Raw genomic sequence first — 21,815 nt, forward strand, 5'->3', positions numbered from 1 at the left:
TATTCTTCTCAATTGCATTATTTATTCCTAAATTTTATTTTAATCCCAAAAATGGAGGATTGTAAAAACGTCTGTGTACTCGAAATAGTCTACATTTTTCTCCCACTTAAAAAATTTACAATCTTGTGCCTACATTTCAAATCAAATCATGAAACCCTATTTGATAAAAAAATTAAAAATTACCATAAAACAAAATAAAGCTATTCAAAAATATATACTTACCGGCTAAAATGCACATCCGTAAAACCTCTCACCAACCCTTGTTCCTTTTTTGACTAGTTGTAATTTAGCATGAACACCATGTTTACATAAAGGAAATCCTTTTGCAATTGATGTTCTAGTTTGAGATGACGAAGGAGAATACATGTTCAAGATCAAATTAGTTTACCTTTAAAAATGAAAATGAAAAAAAGAATGAGAAGAAGTTGGAAGAAGTAATTAAAATGGAAGAATAAAGTGAGAAAATGAGGTAAAACATTTGCAAAATAGAATGAAATAGAGGAAGGAGATGAAGTCTAATGTGCAACGGTCATAAATGACGTTTTCTACCGATTATAAACCAGTCAGATATACCAGCGGAAAAAACATGTTAAACTTCGTATTATTCGTGGTTAATTGAAAATTCATATTATTGTTGAAAAATTATTAAAAAGTCGTATTATTAGGGTAATTTTTCCTTATGCGAATCATTAGTTCTAACCGGTGCCCCTCAAAATTCCTCTCCATTCACGCATATAGCATTGAGCAAGCAAAGCAACTTCGTCTTCAGTACTTCACCTTCAAAAATCCTCTAGGGGTTTTCCTGCTTCAGCCACCGGCAATCACTGCAGGCTTCAGCCACCGACCCACCGGCCACCGGCAATCTGCCGCCTTCATGTATGTATTTTTTTTCTTTCCATAAAAGTTCTAAATTTGTGCAATTGCAATAGATTTGTTTGAATGTTAATTGTTAAACATTGTTTGTTGATTCATGATTGATGATTACACTACCCCAAACCATATTTGTTAATCAATTTAGGGTTTTTTGCTTAATTGGTGGTAAATTTATAAATTAAGGTTTTCATATTTAATTCTACAATTGATTTTGGTAATTTGTTTGAATTTTTTTGAAATAAGTGTTTAGATAATTGATTTAGAGTTTTTGTCAAGAATTTATTTTGCTGATTTAAGTAATTATTTTACGTTTGTAGCAAATTTTCTTTTCTACCTTTGAAAGCTTAACAGTGTAATTACGTTTGTTAGTCAAGTTGCACTACTCTATGCTATATTTTGAAGTATTGCCCATTTTGTGATTCATGATCGCTAGCAAGCAAGGAATTGGTTTAAACTTTTGTAAGCTTTTGTATAGTTTAAATTTTTGGTTCTACCACTGTACTTTATCATTTCTCAGACATATACACTGGTTTTTAGATAAGTACTCATAATTTTGGGGTTATTACTGATAAAATAATTCATAAAATTGCTGCAATTCTAGGAACATCTGTTGCAAATCAAGAAAAGAAGTAAACATATTTGCTGACAGTAGAACAGCCTATAGTTGGTGTTTCCATTAACTAAAGATCACACTGACATTACAATAAGGAATTACAAATCTTTTTTTTTTGGTTTCATATCACCTTGCTATATAGAAAGCAAGAATATTTTTGGGGTTTTACATTATGAAAATGTTACTTTGTAATTAATATTCATGAGGTAATGCTCAAATTTTAGATAGATAATCCTAGAGTGTTATTCAAATATTGGTGGTGTTGTTCATTGCTTTGGTTGATTTGTTTCATATACATAGCTTTTTTTTTTCTCAAGACCGGAGTTGATTGATAATCCTAGAGTGTTAATCAAAAATGGAAAAGTCGAACGCAAAATCCGAACAATTAATAATGTCGTACATACTCTTCTTACTCATGCTTCTCTTCCCCCTTCGTTTTGGCATCATGCTTTGCAAATGACCACATACCTTCTAAATATTCTTCCAAGTAATTTATTGAGTAAAAACTCTCCTCTTGAGGTTCTTTATAAAAAATATTCTTACAGGTTTTCGAGTGTTTATGTTATTCATTTATTCCATCTACGCCAATCAATAAGTTGCAACCACGGTCCACTCCTTGTGTTTTTTTTGGGTTTCCTACCAATCATCGTGGCTATAAATGTTATGATTTATCATCACATAAAATTATCAACCCGTCTTGTATGAGACCGTGTCACGGTGAACGACCTCAAAACAAGAAGTTCATAAGCTAAAAGTTTCTAATATTGGGTTATTTAACCCAAGTATGAGGCATGTTTCACTGTGAGACTGTCTCATACAAGAATTTGTGTAAATTATTGTTTGTTGTCATGTCATGTTTGATGAAACAGGGTTTCCATTTTCTATGTTACATCACACACAGTCTATGCAATCTCCACGATTGGCTTCCCATCATACTTGTACTTCACAAACACTACAACCCATACATGATCCCCCAAATGTGCTCCCATACATGTCCTCTTCTAATTTGGACTCGCACCATGACGTGTGACATCCAACTTCAACAACCTGGACCATCTCTTTTTCTAGGCCCACATCTTATCCGTCCTTCTCCATTATCTACTCCTCTTCTAGAACCCAAAATTGTGATCCGAAGTCAAAATGGAATTTTTAAACCCAATAAAAAATTTTCTGCTCATTCTGCAATGGCCATGGATGACAAATATCATGTTCTTATTAAAATAAGATGTGGGAGTTGGTAACCCGTCCTTGGGTTCGGTTACAGGTTCGATAGAACACCTCTATCAAACCATAGTGAATATTATGGGGTTATTGAGCAGTAATAAATTCCTCGGTTTGTTGGTGTTTTTCAGTTGCCCTTCATTTTGCTACTTTTATCACTAGAATTGCATCGCATATTTATATAATTTTGTATCGCTGATAAATGGTTTTCTGTCTTTTACTGAGTTGCGGTGCATTTCAGTTTCTGGTGGCCTCTCAAAAAACATTGTCTTAACCTCGGTTGACAGGAGCAGAAACAAAACATGGATGGTACGTAGAATTCAACTACCTTCTATTGAACGATTAATTTTCTTTCTTGACATGCCATAGGCATCGAGGAAACGTTTTTATGATTGGCTTTGCTCTACTATAATGAGAGGCCATTTGTTTTGTTTTATATTTTTAACATACCGAAGGTTAGCAGGTGAGAATTTAGACAGTTTCCTATCTTGGGTGTTAAAAAAATAGTTTGGTAAGCATTTTTTATATTATTAGCATTTGAAGGACTTGCATTCCCGCTGGTGATCAACCTAAATGTACCAGGGAAAGAACTACAGTACCTGGTAGGACTTCAAATGAACTTTGACTTTCGGAATTCCTATTGTGTTATTGCTACATTTTGCCTCTCTATGGGTGGAACTTGATTATGAATATGTAGATGGTATATAAGAGATGTGATTCTTCTGCCTTTGTTTAATAAATATAAAATTTTAAGAGTAGTGCAATCCTAAAGAAAGGCTAGGGTGAGCATAAATTAAAAATCACCACATTTCCAAAGGCTGAGAACATACCCTGATCGCTATTTTTTTCAATTTAGATGTTTGTCCCAGTTTGTAGATTTAGTGTTATTTTACGTTAAGATCAAAGATGGATGCAACTAACATACCACATTCTAATGATAATGAGTTGTGGAGAAACGCACTTAAACACATTTATCGCGAGCATGTAAAGAATATATTCTTTTCATTATCATTTTTTTGACGGGATTTCCAAAAAGGCTGTTGACTTCGGGGTATATTTTTTTGTCTATCTAGTCGATTCGCAGGAAGGTATGGAGGAAACTATTTTGGTTGGTGATGATTTAATGACGGGGCCTCCCTCACCTATCATCCCCCCAGAAATTGCTGCTCATGTGCTTGAAGGCGTCAACATGTGTGATGGTTTGCTGAGGAACCTATTTTTATGTAAGATTTCTTAATTCTTCCTGTTTGTGATTTCTAAGCCCTTCTATTGCCAACAAGCAATTTTGATATACTTGGACAACATAAAGATACATAGCTTTTTTTCCTGGATGATGAATGATGAATCTGTCCATCTTTTTATTGAGATGGGCATGTGTTTATGCTGTGGTTTGTTTTTGTGTTTTAGGTTTACAAATCAATGATATTGAGCCTTTCTGTCAAGATGAAATTGCTTTGTATCGACAGTGTGCAGAAAGAAGAGTAAGATTATTGGGATATTTATAAATAATCCCTTTTCCTTACTTTATCTTAAATAAATTTCTTGTTTGGTCTTTTGTAGTCAAAGATCAAAATATTATACTAGTAGATATTGTTAAAAGTAGTTCAATAAAAGTATCATGTTTCAAATTTGACTTTTATCGAATATCTTCAAATGGTAACTTAATATTTGGAAGGGACAATAATTTTCATGTAGGAGTGAGTTTCCGTGAACGTGTCTATTCTGGTACTCAATTCATTATTCACCCCATTTGCAAGTTTGTAGGATAAGGAAATCAGACAAAGGCTTCAAGATAGTGAACATAAATTAGGCTTATCGATGCCTATTGATCAAGCTAAGGAAAGAGCTGCTGAACTGGAATCAGAAGTCACAAAACTAGAAAGGTAATGAATACACAATTGTTTGGCCTCGTGGATTTTCTCTTGTTCTTCGCCGTCTTTATGTGTGTCTTTTGGCGTTTTTGCAGTAGTTTTCGAAGTTTTCTCTATAAAAAATGTTACGAATATGAGAAAAATTCTTGTACTAAAGTAATCCACTTTAGCTGCCCGTTAATATGAAACACCATTAAGGGCTCTAGAAGAAGTTTGGGTTTTGTTATATTTTACCTGTTCCTGATTATGGAGTATAAAGATAGTGCGAGGTGAACACATGGCCTTTATTCTTTTTCCTTATATAGCTTTTTCAACCAGAGACATCTTTGATTCTTGTATACCAATGCATCTGTCATTTAACATCATTGTGATTACTATTAGATAAAGTCCTAAGAATAGTTTTTCTTCATCATCCCCAATTCTTCATATGGATATACTTATCACTAATGCATCTTTTTTTAGTGTGTGCTGACTGACAAAGGTGTTTAAATAGCGTAGAAATCATGATGCTTTTGCGTCTAAAAGTAATTTACTTCCAATTGTGATTTCGAGGGAAATAAAGCAAGGAGTAATTCTGCACTTTACTTCTAGAAGCAATTTCTGTTACTAAGTGAAATTTCATAATTTGATGCTTCATTTTATGCTCCCAGTTCCATGAAGAGTTGAATCAGAAGAGACACTACCTAATGTACAATGTGATTGTGAGTTTAAGACATTGCTTTGTGTTCTTGTCTTACCTGATTATCGCTAAAAATTCAGGCGTTTGATTCTTGCTAGTGGAATGGAAGGCATTGAAGGATTTCGCCAAAGATGGAGTTTACATGGGCGTCTCTCAGACACAAGGTAAACTTAAGTCATGTTTCATCTAGAATGAGTAAGGGTGTATTCCCCCACGCCACGGGAAAATTGTTTAGTCCATATACAAGTGATGCAATAAATAGTGAGCGACACCTGTTTTGCGTAAAAGTAGTTTCAGTTTCGATTTACAGTGAAAGGGAAAATATTTTAATTATGAGGTATATTTATCAGAATCTATGATAATTGCACTTGGTTTTTTGTTTAAATGTCCCAAGTCCCCAACATATGAATATTTTTCCAATTGTCAAAATAAGTTATTTTGTGAAAAAAGCTTTATATTTTAGTGTTAAGATGAATCTTGAAACTTGGAGTGTCCCAACCATGTTCGAGTGTTGAGAATTTGACACTGATGCTTAACGTATAATGAAGAGTTTGAGCTCACAAATTTGAATACCGTGCTTATATTGTTAACTTTCGAATGATATACAGGAACAGATTGGAGTCTCTAAAGCAGGGAATGGAAAAAAGAAAGCCAGATGAGCCAACTCAGACTCCATCAACTAGACGATGGTTTTCCTGGACAAAGCAGACTGAAGAATAGAACTAGATGAGGCGCTCACTTCTGATGCATTGTTGAGAAGTTCTCGAATTGTTTCAAAATTATCACGAAAATCTATTTAAGTAACTTAATTCGTGAAGTTTGTTTTCAATTTCTTTTAGGTTAGTTTTGGTGTTCAAAGATCGGTGCATCTTGTATCTAAGGTTGCAAAGTCATTCTAGTTAGAGGGAATTCGACTGAGGCACTTCTTTGGTAGTCTTAGATTTTTGAATTTCTTGTAGCAGTTTTGTTATAGATAAGTCATTTAATAACTTCAAATGACCATAAATTTGATCACGAAGTTCACTAATTTCTACAGTTCAAAAATCTAAAAAGCGTCTTTGAAATAATCTTCAGTGAACTTGACGACTGCAAGGAGTTGACGGCTGGCATGGGCGCTAGAACAAACACCTCTCAATGGATGAACTCAACATGTTGTCAACTTATTACACAACGAGCGAAGGAATATAAAAGGTATTTATATCTTTATCTTTTTGATCTACAATATATTTGGAGCTGCATTTTAGATGCATTAGAGCCATCTTGATATGTTCATTATTTGACCTACAAAAGCAGGAAAAATAAGAGAATTATCTACGTAAAGCCATTTTTATCATTGATATGTTCATTGGTATTATCTATTTTTAGACTAACGCAGTACTGCACTGTCGTGACAAAAGTCTTACAGTTGCTGGTGATTTCGAGTTATTAGCTTAAAATTCAGGCTCGTCTGAGTCGGCCTCCTCAACATTTGTTTCCAAATATGTTGTGATATCATCTCTATCTATTTCTAGTTGATGAGTGTCTTCTTCAGCCTCATCATCTTCATATTCTTGTTCCTTATCATTCTCGTACCTCACTTCCATGTTATGTTCTGCATTCACTTTTCGGTCTTGTAATTGTTTGCTGTTTTCATCAGAAATCTGTTTCCTTTCCTTTGCACCTTCAGACTGCATTTGATTTTTAACATGCTCATAACTTCCTTCCTTTGTGCTTGTTAAACTTCCTTGTTGCTCGTTCTTTGTTTCTTCCTCCCTGGAATGGCCAACTTCGACAGTCTGATTAAGATTTCTAGGGTGATCTTCGAGGTTGAACTCTTTTCGGGTTTCAGAATCATTTGACCATTCAACTGACTGATTCTCGCCACTTTTCTGTTGTTCCTCGTTGAGCCTGATTCCGCTCGTCTTTGCTGAATCTAACGTTCCTTTGCCAGAAGAATTACTGCTACCTTGTAATCCTTTAGCATTTTCTGTGTGCTTTTTCTTTAGAGCTCGAATTTCTTCATCTTTCATCTTTATTATGTTCTTCAAAGCCGTAATCTGAAACATATCTACACCCTCCGGATTCTCCCTAGTTGCAAGCATTTTAAACTCGTTCTTTTTCTTCTTGAGCGCCAATCGAATTACCTTTCTTTCATCCATTAGAGATGAAATCGTTGATTCCATTTGCGTTACCTTTTTATCCAGCTCCTGCTTCTGCGTTTTTAGCGAGTACACTTTGGTTTTCATCTCCTCAATTTTCTTACGAGCTTCTTGATTCAACTCTTTTTCTCTCTGCAACTCCGCAAGAGGAAAGGTAATTAGCGTATAGTAAGTAATGTTATAGGAATAATCCAAAGATTTGACATAATGGGATGAGACTACATAAACCAAAACCGATCAAAATGAAAAACATCTCTAACAAAGAGAAACGTATTAATAAACTTCACCTGAAAAAGAAGATTGAGGGTAACAAGTTGTTGGTGTTTATCCTTGACGAGGAGAGTAAAGATGCGTTTTTCTCGCACCTTGTGGACTACCATGACACCGAGAATTGTTGCGACAAACGCTAGCACCACCACCAATGCATATGACGACTTGTTCCCTCTTTGGCCATTGTTACTCTTGATAGAACAACTTCCCATCATTTCTTTTTGATTGTTCTCTCACTCTTTGTGAAACAAGCTTATTATGTCATCATTCCTTTTCATTCAAAAAAGCACATCAAACTACTCATTCCCTTCTCCCTCTCTCATTTATATGTGGTGTTTGGACATTGGCATGCATAAAAAGGTAACGAGGATATCATGGCTCAAGGATTTGGTTTTAAGAAATACACTCAACATGGGATTTCAGCCTATAATTATACAGCTACTCTTGTGAGAGACTATTTCATAGAGAGACAACCTCAAAATATAAAGCTCATATTTTTATTTCGTCTTTAAGTTTTATAATTGAGTTATTTAGTCTATATATGTAATGCATCTTTTGGAGAGATCGTCTCTCTCAACAATTTGTGATAATCATATTTCTCATACATGAAGTTAAGGTCGTTTCTGACATTAGGCAAGATGGCAATTTTCCTAGGGTTTATAGCTAAAATGGGCCCAACTGCCCAATTCTTCTACTCAGTAATGTTGTCCAGTAGAACGTAAAAAATATTTGTAAAATTTTTTTATTTTAGTTAAATACCTCAACTCATTCCGCATATTTTGGTAAGTTTTATTATCAATTAAAAAGTATACACGTCTACATATGTAATGATAATTATAATATAGAGTCTGTCTTTTTTATTTTGTCAATTACTTATTAAAAATCAAAATTAACCTCTTATGAAGAAGACTTTTTTCTTTCATTTTGCTTTAAGGATTTTTATTAGAAACTGACACTTTACCGAGGTTGCCTTGAAAGTGGTTAAGTCAATCTAATTATGTATTTAAAAATACCTAATACGAACAAATGACATCATGAACCACAACTCAATATACCTATTCAAGAGGTTATAACAGATTAGAGTGCTTTAAAACCAAATAGGTAAAAGATGAAATTTTCAGAAAATAAGTCGAAATAGATTTTTAAAAGGGATTAAATGAGATTTAATCTTAAAATCTTGTTTGAGAAACATAATAGTTACTACAATTAAGACAACCTGATTCTTCAAAAGTGAATTTTTAATTTCAAATTTTTTTAAAGATAGTGGTGTTCCAAATTAAATACCAGATCGATTTGAATCTAAATATTCGATTTCAAAAAGTTGAAATTGTTATCCAATTTCTCTGATTGGATACTGAATACACGATTTTTTATTTTTACTTTTTATTTTTTTCCTTTTTTTAATAAAAATTTATACTTTTGTACACAGTTCCACTTATCTTTCTTTCTTTAATCAAAATATTTAAAGTTTAATAAAATCATTTTGAGAATATAGTTTAAAAATTCTAAATTAATTAATATTTTTTCCGTTTTGAAGTACTCGCTAATTACAATTGTTAGCATTATTTATCGTTCAAGCTTATTTTATGCAGGAAACATTATCTTAAATAATAATCCAACCTATTGCTCATTACCTGTGAATAGTCTCACGTTTTGAAAATTTTAAATAATCCAAGCTTTGCCATCATTTTGTTGCAAATGGAGCCTCGAAAAAACAAATAGGCTATTTCAGGTTACTACAAGCTATTACATTTAACAGGTCATCTTCCTTCTTCTTTATAAGCTTGCTTCCATGGAGAGAGAAAAAAAAAAACTTTACATCTTTAATTTAGTGTAAATCTTAATAGTTTTAAAAGATTCTCGAAGTGTTGGTTTAATATTTAGAAATTATGTGATATGTGAGCATTGTTTCAAAGCAAAGTTGCAAATAACGAAGAAAGGTTCAACAGTTGGTGAGAATTTTTATTCGTATCTAAAATGAAAAGGAAGAGGTAGATGGGGACTTTAATAAAGGTAAAAGAGATTTTTTAATTAGAAAAATGAAATGTGTTTGAATATAAGTTAAAAGGAAAAGGGATTTACCGGTTGTAACTGGTTCGTTACAACAAAGGTCCATTTGCAACAAAATTATGCTAAGCTCGGATTATTTAAAAATTTTAAAAAGTGAGATTATTAAAAAATAAATGGACAAGATTGGATTGATTAGGACAATTTTTATATCTTATTTGATTCGTTTAAACGGATACTTTTATAATATTAAATTTTTCTAATTTTAGATTTGCGTGTTCAATATATAAAAGATCAATATGACACATTGGATTGCGTAAAAAGCCAAATGTATTAAGTATAATGGAAATAGATAGTAATTAATAAGTTATACAATCCCTTTTTAGATTAAATAATTTTTATTGATTAAAAATGAATTTTATTAATTAAAACTTCTTTTTACTACTTGTTTTTAATTTAACTGATGGATGTTGATTTTTACTAATTATGATTGAGATGTAGTTATAAACTGTAACCAATTTTTCAGATTAAAACTCATTTTTAATTATTGCAAGTGATTTTTACTAATTAAAGATAATATTTACTAATTAAATTTTCAAATAAATTTTAAAATTTATTTTTTTTGATTATTTAATGTAACCTAAATAAGACATTGGTTGTAATTGAAAATTATAAATATTTATGTTAAACAACCTAAGTAGAGTTTTTTACATCTAAAAAATATAACATTAAAAAATTAAAAATTGAAAAATCAAATATCTGATGATTTGGTTTTGCAAATTACAAACTATCCAGTTTTCAATAAACAAATAATTAAACAATCCGATTTTCGAAATCGAATATCAAATTGAATATTTTTGAAAACTAGAATTCAAATTAGATATCTAAAAACGAGATGCAGATCAAAGAATTTGTAAAACCAAATCAAAATATAATATTTTTCTGACCCCTAAAGAAAATCGAATCAAGGAATTTGTCTTATCCTAAATAGTTGATCTCGTGAAAGACCTTCTCTTTAGGAGATGTCACTCAGAAAACCCAGCCCATTAAAGCTTAATTAAAAAAAGATAATAACTAATTTGTGTAACTGCACACTTACTCAGTAGGATTTTACGATACCACACGTAGGCATTTAGTATAAGTTAAATAGAGGTTCACAGTATGTCAAGTAGGCATTTAGTATACTTCAAGTAGGCATTTACGATACCTCAAGTAGGGGTTTAACATACTTTAAGTAGACATTTAGTATACTTCAAGTAGACATTTAGAAATCTCAAGCAGAGTTTTAGAATATCTCAAGTAGGGTTTTAGGATACCTAGCTCAAGTACCTCAAGTACAAGAGAGATAATCATGTCACTAAAACTGTAATTAATTTAAACTTGTGAACAATAATAGTTTATGTAGGAGTCGAATCTACATCTTCTACGCAATTACATAATGCTTTACCTCTTGAGTTGATTAAACTTAGGATGCAAAAAACCTAAATTCTATATAAAAAAACATGATTAAAAATTTGTAAATACAGTAGTTAGGGATGGTCATGGGGCAGGTCTATAGCAGGTCCAACCATAACCGGAACCATACCCTAAGGGTCTAAAATTTTCAAAACCATATACCCAGACCCATCATATCTAATGGGTCTAGGGTACTTAAGGAGTCTAAAAAAGATCTCTTGAATCGTGAAATTTGAGACTTTTATAAGTCCCTTTTTATCATATTCTTATAAGGGATTTAATACTATATTTTACAAATATTTAATATTTGTTAAGTGTTTGGGAATGGATTATAAAAATAGCTATCATCTGGATTCTATGGTCTTCTCAAGTTTTGTTGAATGATTTGCTGGTGCATTTAGCTAATGGTTACATTCCGACGGTCCCATTTATCCCTAAGGTGGTGTTTGACACGAGGGAATGAAATTTGTGAGATTTTAATATGAGACTTTTAAAATTAGACTTTTAAGATTAAAAAAGTGTTATTCCTTATTTGTTATGTTAGGGACTTAAATAAAAGTGATAAAAATCAAAATCTCAACTCAAATTCCCGGAAGACATTTTTCGTGGGAACATAAACATTCTTAATTTTTAGTTTCATTCCTTATTCTCATTCCCTTTAATAAATAAGTAAAAAATTTAAACTTTTTTTACCCAAAATCTCATTCCCTCCTTAAAATCCCATGTGTCAAATATCCCTAAATGATACAAGATTTGAGACTATATTCACTTGTAGTAAATTAGTTACTAGTCTGCGTGTTTCAATAACTATGTAGTCTATGCCCTTATATTTCATACAGGATATGATTTATCTCAAATGTCAATCGTAAAAACTTTTTAAATATTTTTTAGGGTTTGTATTCAGATCTAGGTCTGAAGATCTGGACCCGAACCCAGATTTGTTATTTATTTTTGAAATTCAAACTCGATCCGAATTCGATGGAAAAATAAGACCCTGTTACTTAAAAAAAGGTGGATTCGGGGCCAGTCCAATAAGGTCCTAAAGTTATGACTATCCCTAGCAATAGTAAATTATATTTTGGGACCTTGATCCGTATTTAAGGTATATTAAACCCTTACTTGATGTTCTATAAACAACAACTTGGTATAATCTAAACCCCAACTTATTGTAATGTAAAACTCTACTGAACATGTTAACATATTCTTAATCTGTAGTTTATATACACTTAATCACTACTTGAGGTATCACAAACCCCTATTTGAGGTACTCTAAACCTTAATTGACACTTCTTTAACCCTATTTTTTTTTGACAAAACTCTACTAAACACGTTAACATATTCTTAATCTCTAGTTACTGAACACATTAACATATTCTTAATCTCTAGCTACTAGGTGGACTAACATGTTGCCCTTTCTTTTGACAAAACTACAACCAAAACCCAACAAACACGTGCTCAAATCAAAAATACAATCATAGATGAGATGAATAGGGTGAGGCCCTCAACTTTGTTCTCAATTGCCGACACTATAATCATGGAGTCTCCTTCAAGATGGACATGGCTATACCCAAACCTCACCGCCAGCTCAATGCCGTATAGAGTAGCAGCAGCCTCACACACGTCCACAGCCCAATTGGAATGCACCCTTCGAACACCAACTTGTTATACTCAAAAGCCCAACTTAGATAAGCTGAACAATCCTTCTTGATGCGTTGTAAAACCTCAACTTGAGGTATTGTAAATACCTATTTGATGTATTTTAAATACCTACTTGAGACATACTAGCTGACTACTAAATATGCTGTGAACCCTTACTTTACTATTTTAAATCCTTACTAATGGTATTTTAAAACCTTATCAAGTAAGCATGTAGTTACACATTAGTTATTAATTTGTATTTTTTAGTTTTATTTCTCTATTAGAATCGGTCTCACACAACAATTTGTGAATACCAAACTAAGGATGCAAACGTCAAAGAATTCAACGGACAAGATCTGATCTCAAAAACCTTGCAACATCAAAACCCTAGAGATGAACTATAAATCCTCCTCTCGTCTTAAAACCCCTTTTCCTCTTCGGAAACCCTAAATTAGCCGAACTCCTGCTAAAACTGTCTTAGCCAATTCCTACTGTATCGAACCCTAAATCAAATCGAGGTATCTTTCTCCTTTAATCCCTTCACCAATTTCAACTTGTTTTCTTGGTTTTATTGACATTATATCACTGTAATTTGTGTCGCAGAATGAAGATTGTTTGCGCCTACTTATTGGCTGCTTTAGGAGGAAAATCCAGCCCAACCGTTGAAGATGTAAAGGATATCCTTTCATCAGGTATTCTTTCTATCTTAATCATACTTGACGCATCTATCGATTTATTTTGAGTTTTTTTTTTTAAATTTTTTTTTAATTTCTTTTTTAGTTTTGTTGCAAATTTAGATTGAATTTGTGTGGAAATTGTTGTGTAGATGCAGTAAGTTTACTAATTACTAATTGATGAGTTCATCGGAAGTATGAATCATGTTTTCACAACCTAGTCATCGTTCATTCGATAATTTTAGTGAATAAGATGTATCCTAGTCAATTAAGTTTGTATGATCATGTATTTTATCAGTAAAAAAGAAATTTAAAAGGTATTTTTTACTATTATGGTGTTTACTTGCGTTTAATCTATGCGAATTGCGCTTATAAATTTGGTATGGGAACAATGATTAAAAACACTGTAAACAAGAACACATTAACTATATTATACGATTAAGCTACCTGTATGATGTCCTATTGGGTATAGCCATATAGGTATTAAGTGAATTACACGTGCTGTGTGAGTTTTAGGTAGTAGCTTTTCATTCTGAATCCCAAAATTAAGGTCCTTTGCTCTCTATAGTTCATCGAGAATGCTAACGTGTGTTGGTTTGCTTCTTGGTTTTCCAATTGGTTATTTAGGAATCAGGATTATGCATTGTTGGATTTGCTGCATTGTTGTAAAAATGAGTCTGCTTGAATGTTATTGAATTATTCTGCTGGAAAACTTGACTATCAAAATGTTTTTAGTGGACACATTTAAGAACTCGAGCCAAGTACATGATTTATTTTTCAGTGTGGTTGTGCACACTTTTGTGAACTATAATATGCTCTTTGTGCATCATTTCACATTATTAGCAAACTACTCCTCTGTCCAGAATTGTTTTTAAGAAAAAGATAGATATTTTTTAATAAATGAAAGGAGAGATGAAATTGTGTGGATGAATTAAAAGAGAGTCTAATTGTATTGATGAGATTAGAAGTGGTGTGTCATTTTCCAATAATAGAAATGATGCAAAATGAGAATGACAATTTAAAATGAAAAATGATGCTAAATGAGAGGGACAAAGTGAGTATGCTCTATTTTTGATTTTTTTTTTTTTTTGCATCTGAGCACTGTATTTCCCCTCAATGAGATTCAAATATTTTATTTTGCCTAAGTCCCTTATGCACAATGCATGCATTCTCTGAGATGTGTGGCATAGTTTTAAAATGCGTGTCTCCTATGTAGTCTTTAGATACATTGCTTTTAGTTTTGAGATATGAAAGGACGATGGTTTTATGCGCTAGTTTTGCTTTTTTGCACCTTCCATTTGCTCCCTCTAAATTAACGTTTGTGAAACTACATTCTCCGAATAATTTTTTTCAAGCCTAAATCTATATATTATAACAAAAAAAACTTCTTTCCATTGTTCTTATCTTATCGTTTTAGTCATTTTCTTATCTCACATTCTTTTACTCTTCTATTTTTTTGTTGTAAAGTTATATGTACCTAAGTTTTTTGCATTTTCAAAACTTTAAAATTAACGGTTTTCTTTTCTGTGTACGTTTCTTGTATCGGATTGAATTTCTTTTAAGGTAGCATTGGCATTTCCTCTCGGCACTAGGACCGTTTTCCGCTGTATCTCACTGCTATCAAATTCAAAACTAAGGCGTGTGTTATGGAAGTGCACATTGCACTTTTTTTAACATCATCAAATAGTATTTGTTTCTAGAAAGTATTATTTTCTTTGATGATTGATCTTGCTTTTAGGCAAGCACAACTAAAGAACTCATTGACTTTAGATGGCAAAGGAGTTACTCTTCCTATCATTATGTGGTTGCTACACTGGTTTGGATTTCAGTAGTGTCTAATTTATGATTCTTATTAAGAGCTGGTAGCATGGACTGAACTGATTATGTTTTCACTAACAAAAGCTCTGGGTTAGACTAGTTGCACATTACATTTTAGAAGGTTTTAGCGTTAGATATTTAGTGCTTGAGAAAAGAAACTTTTGAACGACTTATGTCCCAACCCTAATTCTAGGGGTACCTGTTGAATCCGAGTCTGGACAAGGGTTAGCTATTTTGTGCTTGAGAAAATAAATTTTTGAATGACTTATGACCTGATCCTAGTTCTCTGGGTACCCGTATAATTCGAGTCTTTTGTGTGTTGTAGAATAGTTATATGAAATGTTTAGTGGATCCACGGCAGTGGCTATTGTCTATTGTGTTTTATTTGAATGTTCTTTGATTTCAAATTGATGATCCTGGGTTTTAAATCCTCGTTTATCATATGTTGCCCTCTGGAATTACTTTTTGATTACTTTATTCGCCAACTTATCCTCACAGTGGTGACTAACGTCTTTATATTCTATTTGCAGTTGGTATTGAACCTGATGAAGATAGACTTCAGTTATTCTTTGACCAGGTATCTGGCAAAGATCTTGAAGAATTAATTGCTTCCGGAAGAGAAAAACTCGCCTCAGTTCCTGCTGGAGGTGGTGGAGTTGCAGTAGCAGCCGCTCCTGCTGGTGGTGCAGGCGGTGCTGCAGCTGCTGAGCCTGCAAAGGAGGAGAAGAAGGTCGAAGAGAAAGAAGAATCCGATGATGTAAGAAATAATTAAAATTTTATTTTAATCATGTTTAATATTTTACTTGTCTACATATTCACCTTGTACATTTTTCTTTTGAAAATTGCAGGATATGGGTTTCAGTCTTTTCGATTAAGTGGGAGGATTCAATATTTTGCAGATTATTGTTCTTGTCTTCTAAATGTAGTTCAAGTTTTGTATTCCATTCGGATTTTTCCTAGATTTTATTTGAAGTAATTAACCATTTCTTTTAGATAATACTCTATTTTTGAATGGAAGTTGACGGACAATAAGTTATGTTGGGATTATGTGTTTAAGTGTAGTCACAAGTCATCCAGTATGAAGTACAATATTTTTTTCTCGGTTAGAGCATATACTGTCTTTGTCTTCTCACACATGGTTCTTCGGCCTACTCTATAATCTAAAAAAAGCAATTTGAATTTTTACTTTTTCTTAAAATGCACGTTTACGAAAATTGTCTCAAATAGACTAGTGAGATTTTAGTAATTTTTAGTGCATACGAAATCTGTCTCCCACCTTTTTAAATAGGGTTTTATTAGTTAAATATTTTACAACTATTTTAGTTTGTTTTGTTGAAGAAAATAGACCCTGAAACCTACTACGATTTATTTTAAATTTTTTAATAGAAGTATTAATTTTGTTGGGGCTTATTATTTGGGAGGGTAGTCTTCAGTAACATAGTTTGATTATAATTCATTGGGATGCGTATTTTGAGAAGAGGGAGAAAATTTGGGTTATAAACTTATAATTGAGATAAGAAATAGAAGGGAGAGAGATTGTGGATTCGGGTATGGTTGTAAAAACTAATAGAAAAGATGAAAAAGCAATTTTTTAAATAAATTGACTATTAGAGTCTGACATTTTTATTGTCAATTTTGAGATATTTTTTAATCGTTAAATTAGTTTTATAGTTATATCACGAGGAATTGATTGTTGTTTGTTTAGCACTAATTAAAATTGTACTTTTCATAAAATTTACAATATTATTAAGAATAATTTGCATACTTTATTATTAAAGTTTGCGAATTATAGCCATTTTTTTTTTCGAATTACAACTTTGCAAATTCAAGCTAATTAAAGATTGACTTGATAGGTAGGCTTTGACTGAACCTAATTAATTTTGACTTTCACTTAATATTCATTAATTTAAGTTGATCACTCACAAGTCCTACTTAATCATCCCTTTTCCTATCTCCACCACCCTCCACCCCAACACCTCCACCATTATCCTTCCTCCACCCAAATTTGCGATTTATTTTCTCTCACCACCCTAACACCTCCACCACCATCCTACCTCCACCCTAAACTTACAATTTATTTTGATTTCCACCCAAGAGCATTGCTCCAACACCTCCACCACCATCTTAGAAACAAAAAAATAAAACCCTAAAATTATAATTTCAATGATTGAACTCTAAAAACAAACATTGTAATTACATCTTTATAATAGATATACAAAGCTCAAAAAAAAAGCAATTTTCACCAGCATAAATTTGAACTCTCAAAAAAAACAATGGGTATATTTCAGTTCAGTAAATCGTTGAAGTGTCGTATATGTTGTTTCATGCATCTTAGATAACACAGCTTAGTGTTACAAAGTGCAAAAATAAAAAAAAATAAAAAAAAAACTTATATATAACTAATAAATATATGTAAGAATGAAGTTGGAACTTATTTCAATCCGCAATTTTACCAGTAAATCTCCACATTTAGTTTGAAGTTTGAAGTCTCTAATTCAACCCAGCTTGTCCAATTGTCCTGCATAATAAAGAACACTAAAGTTAAGCAGCAGCATTGTAATCAAGTCTCTAATTTGAGCAATCCCACATCTTCTGGTGATTATTGATTGCTAGACGAATTATTATTATTATTTTTTTATTGAAAAGAAAAGCTAAAACTAAGAATGAATCAAATCAAAGTACGATAAAAAAAACATCCTCAAGCCAGTTCGGGGCATGATCAACCCAAACCTAAAGCTAGGCGGAAGTTTTAATAGCAAAGAGCTTCATGAAACTCCGGTATCCAAGGTGTTTCGAGAAAGTTCAAAGTTGATGGGGTGCAATACAAAGATCGTAAATTGTAAGGATGCAATACAAAGTCGACCCAAACATCGTCAATTTATAATAACTAAAAATCTAAAATCTAAATAGGTAATATCTATAAAACGAACTTGATAAAGATTCGACATCAACATCAAAGTTGATGGGGTGCAATACAAAGAGAAACAAGTCTTTCAGCATATGGGAAGGATGTAAATTGTAAGCAATCGTAGCAGGACAAGAATTATAACGTCATGGGAATTGGCAAGTACAAATACTATGTCAATATTAGAGGTGTTCAACGGAGCAGGTCAACTCAACGGGTCAAGGATTGGGTCATATTTTAATGGGTGATTAGAGGATCGAGTCAATTAGGGTGGGTCATTAAATCAATTGCAAAAAAAATTACCACTTTTTTTATATTTTTAAATGATATTATTATATACATAAGTGGGTCGATCAAACGGGCCATAAAGTATAATAAAAAACTATTTTATGAACTTTTAAAAATCGGGTCAAAGTGGGTCGGATTTAAACGGGCTTTAAAATGCCCCGCCCTGCCCCGTTTAACTTTTGACCTGACCTGACCTGTTGAACACCTCTAGTCAATATCCTCACTCTAAGAGTTTGGATAATAAGATAGGGAGGAAGGGAAGAGAACGCGGAGAAGATTAACATGTTTTCCTTCTAAATATGGGTAAATTGTCTAAAAGTACCTAGAAAATTTGATTTTTTGTCAAAAACTACCTTGAACATTTATTTTTTGTCAAAAAACTACTTAAACATGGGGTTTTTTTTTTCAAAGAGAACCTATTAACTTTTACTGTTAATTTATTCTATCCCTTTGTCAATCAACCTTCTTTTCATCAATCCATTTGAATCTATTGCAACCCCTCCACTTACTATATGCGTCATAATATTTACAAGTCATGAATCTTCTTCCTGAATTTTCCCTTATCCATAAATCTTCTTTGCACATAGAACACCATAAAGACAAAATAAGGTAAGTAGATGAACAACGTTACAGCATAATGAAGAAAGAGTGATTTTCAAAGCTTGAACACAAAGGAGTTTGATGGAGAAGAACTTAGATGAAGAAGGACCATGATTTTTGAATAATGAACCTTCTTCAATCACAAATTAGGGTTCATCACAAATAGTCGGTAAATGAACCTACAGTGAGATTTAAAGGGGAATATCACGTGATATTCACGTGAAAGTAGCAACAGAATATTGAATCAAAATCGTTAAAAGGTATCTTTTACAAATAAAATAATTTTTTAGGAACTTTTTAACCAAAAAAATATATTCTAAATAATTTTTGACAACAATTAGATTTTTCTAAGTTCTTTCTAATAATTTTCTCTCCAAATATTTATGTGTGAAGATTTGATTTATACACATTTATTACATGGGTTCTCTTCTCCAATTCCCTATTTATCCATATCCACCTCCTAATCACTACCAAAATTATCCACCTACTCACTGCCAAATCGGTAGTCCCTCACAAATTGTAGTATTCCTAAAAAGTTGGGAACAAACTCCCCAATGTCCATTTCAATCCTAAAAACAATCATGAACTCTGTTATTGCTAATAGTACTATATACAATACCACTAAGAGCTAAACAACTCCAACAATGTAAGGCACCAGGTCTTAGCTAGAACAAGTTGATAATACCTACTTACCTAAGAGATTCAAACATGTTGATAATTCCCTATAGATAACTCATAGTTATTTTGAAAAGTGGTAAATAACTACTATGTGGCTTAATTTTATAGGGGAAATTTTGATGTTTTGTTTATTTTATTTTTTATTATTATATCTTTTGTTTTTTTTGCGTGATTCGTCACGGTTATTGATTAGGATTTTCTTCTTGCCTAGACTGAGAATTATGAAAAAAATCACATGTAAATGATGTAAACAATTGCAAATTTAAGCAATATATACTACAAATCAGCAAAACTATTAATCAAATTCACAGTGAAAATTTCACAATCCAAACAAAAACCATCATATTCTTCAACAAAATAAGAGATTCAAACATACCCCAATGAACTATAATGAAGCCATGGCACCAAGGCAAGCATCAAAGGCAAAGCCACGCAATAGCCCATCTCCAAAACCAGTCCCCCCTTCAACCCACCGCCATTGACAACCACCACAGCTTCCATCCCCTTTAACATTCTCATCCCACAATGCCAACTTCCCAACCCTCTTACCACTAAAACAAACCTTATCACCACCTCCAAATACCTTAAACTTTGAAGAATCTTGAAAACATTTATACATTTCTAATGGCATTCTCCCTGCTTCATCCCATTCCAAACTCTCCAAATCTAACCTCAATATCAATATAGTCGAACACGAAGCATTCAATGAAAACGAGGATTTTAGCCCTCCTACCATCAATATCTTATTCCCAATTCCTTTTACTAGTCTGGGTTTTTTCAATAAATCAAAAACATCCCCCCATTCATTCTTTTCTACTCTACTCCACCCCAATGATTTTGTTTTAGAATCCGGCAATTTACACGCAAATAACTTCCATAAAGTCCTCCATGGTGATTCTACATCACATAAAGCATACAATGACGTCCCAATTAGAATCGGACTCCGTGGTTTCGACGGTAGATTGGAAGAAAATTTTAGCCAATTATTGTTTTCATTATGCGATTCGGACCAATACAGGGTAGCAAGTTCGGTAAGGACAAGAACACGACCACCCGACCCGGATAAAACAGACCCATGTTTAGACCAAGCGGACCCAAGCTTGGGAAGAACTCGGAAGGTTCGAGTTAACGGGTTACATTCAATGAGTGAGCGAGTTGTGAGTTCAGGTGAGTTACCCCAGAGGTAGATCTTACCGAATGAGGAAGTAACAGGAGAAAGAGAAGTGAAAGGGAGGAAAGTGAGGTCGAATTTGAGCCATCGATTGGAAAAAGGATCAAAGGCGTGGAGAAGAGATAAAGGGAGAGTAGGGACGTGACGGTGGCGCGTGCGGTGGTGAGGTGGGCGAAGAGCAATGAGAGAGAGAGTAGGATGGTGGGAATTGAAGAGTTGGAGGAAAGAAGAGGAAGTAAGAAGGTTCTGGAAGGTTTTAGAGATTGATCTGCAAAGAATGATTTGACGAAGTGGGAGTTTGATGAAAATCATGTGGAGGGTATCTTGTGGGAGGAGGTAGATTGGTGGAGAATCCATTGTTGAAGAGGAGAGAGAAAGCTTGTGGAGGAGAGAGAATGGAAGGGTAAGATTCCGATGAAGATGAGAGTGTGAGTGTACTTTACGTAGGTAGTTAGAAACGGTGATTTGTAAATAGTTAAAATCATCGTTACTAAAATAATTTGATTGGATAAGCATTTAGAAATTTTTTTTTTAAATTTATTGGTATTTATTTTGTCTTTTTTTATGGTGGATTTACAACCTACGGTTATTGATTAGAAATTCTGATTTTCGAATTGGATATCATTGTTTTCTTTATAAAATTAGTAACTTTAGTTGGTTTTTTAGTAGAATAATTAAGTAGAATTTTACCTTAAAATACAGCAAATCATCATCACAAAAATTCTTGTGTGAGACAGTTTCACCGTGAGATGTTTTTCATACATATAGAGTGAATAGCTCAACTAGGGTCTAGGGATGACAACGAATCAGATCAACTTATTATCACATGTTTGATTGAATTTTGATTCGTATTAAGATTGTGATGAAGCTATATATATTGATTAATGATATATATATATATATATATATATATATA

General features: G+C 32.8%; 4 protein-coding genes across 5 annotated transcripts; 2 read left to right on the top strand and 2 right to left on the bottom strand.

Annotated features, from left to right (window-relative positions):
• Window positions 1–685: 685 nt before the first annotated feature.
• LOC130827218 (uncharacterized) lies at window positions 686–6,301 on the top strand. Of its 2 annotated transcripts, none has more exons than XM_057692876.1 (7): window positions 686–876; window positions 2,933–3,016; window positions 3,781–3,930; window positions 4,115–4,188; window positions 4,472–4,590; window positions 5,338–5,421; window positions 5,866–6,301. In XM_057692876.1, the coding sequence occupies exons 2-7, from the start codon at window positions 3,010–3,012 to the stop codon at window positions 5,975–5,977; spliced, it is 546 nt and encodes a 181-aa protein (XP_057548859.1). In that variant the 5' UTR covers window positions 686–876; window positions 2,933–3,009; the 3' UTR covers window positions 5,978–6,301. The 2 variants fall into 2 exon arrangements, with proteins under 2 accessions (XP_057548859.1, XP_057548858.1); XM_057692875.1 differs by having other exon boundaries at window positions 687–876; window positions 2,949–3,016.
• A 386-nt stretch (window positions 6,302–6,687) lies between these two features.
• Window positions 6,688–7,419, bottom strand: LOC130826637 (uncharacterized). Its single transcript, XM_057692208.1, has one exon. It carries the CDS (start codon window positions 7,417–7,419, stop codon window positions 6,688–6,690), a length of 732 nt encoding a protein of 243 aa, XP_057548191.1.
• Window positions 7,420–13,146: 5,727 nt separating this feature from the next.
• On the top strand, window positions 13,147–16,370 carry LOC130827173 (60S acidic ribosomal protein P2A-like). Its single transcript, XM_057692822.1, has 4 exons — window positions 13,147–13,283; window positions 13,369–13,457; window positions 15,788–16,014; window positions 16,106–16,370. Exons 2-4 carry the CDS (start codon window positions 13,370–13,372, stop codon window positions 16,130–16,132), a joined length of 342 nt encoding a protein of 113 aa, XP_057548805.1. The 5' UTR covers window positions 13,147–13,283; window position 13,369; the 3' UTR covers window positions 16,133–16,370.
• Window positions 16,371–17,326: 956 nt separating this feature from the next.
• On the bottom strand, window positions 17,327–21,354 carry LOC130827172 (SKP1-interacting partner 15-like). Its single transcript, XM_057692821.1, has 2 exons — window positions 20,105–21,354; window positions 17,327–17,775 (listed from the first exon to the last, which is right to left on the bottom strand). The coding sequence occupies exon 1, from the start codon at window positions 21,254–21,256 to the stop codon at window positions 20,114–20,116; it is 1,143 nt and encodes a 380-aa protein (XP_057548804.1). The 5' UTR covers window positions 21,257–21,354; the 3' UTR covers window positions 17,327–17,775; window positions 20,105–20,113.
• Between the last annotated feature and the right edge of the window lie 461 nt (window positions 21,355–21,815).

This window comes from Amaranthus tricolor, chromosome 11 (genome assembly GCF_026212465.1).
Source record: "Amaranthus tricolor cultivar Red isolate AtriRed21 chromosome 11, ASM2621246v1, whole genome shotgun sequence".
Classification (NCBI taxonomy): Eukaryota; Viridiplantae; Streptophyta; class Magnoliopsida; order Caryophyllales; family Amaranthaceae; genus Amaranthus; species Amaranthus tricolor.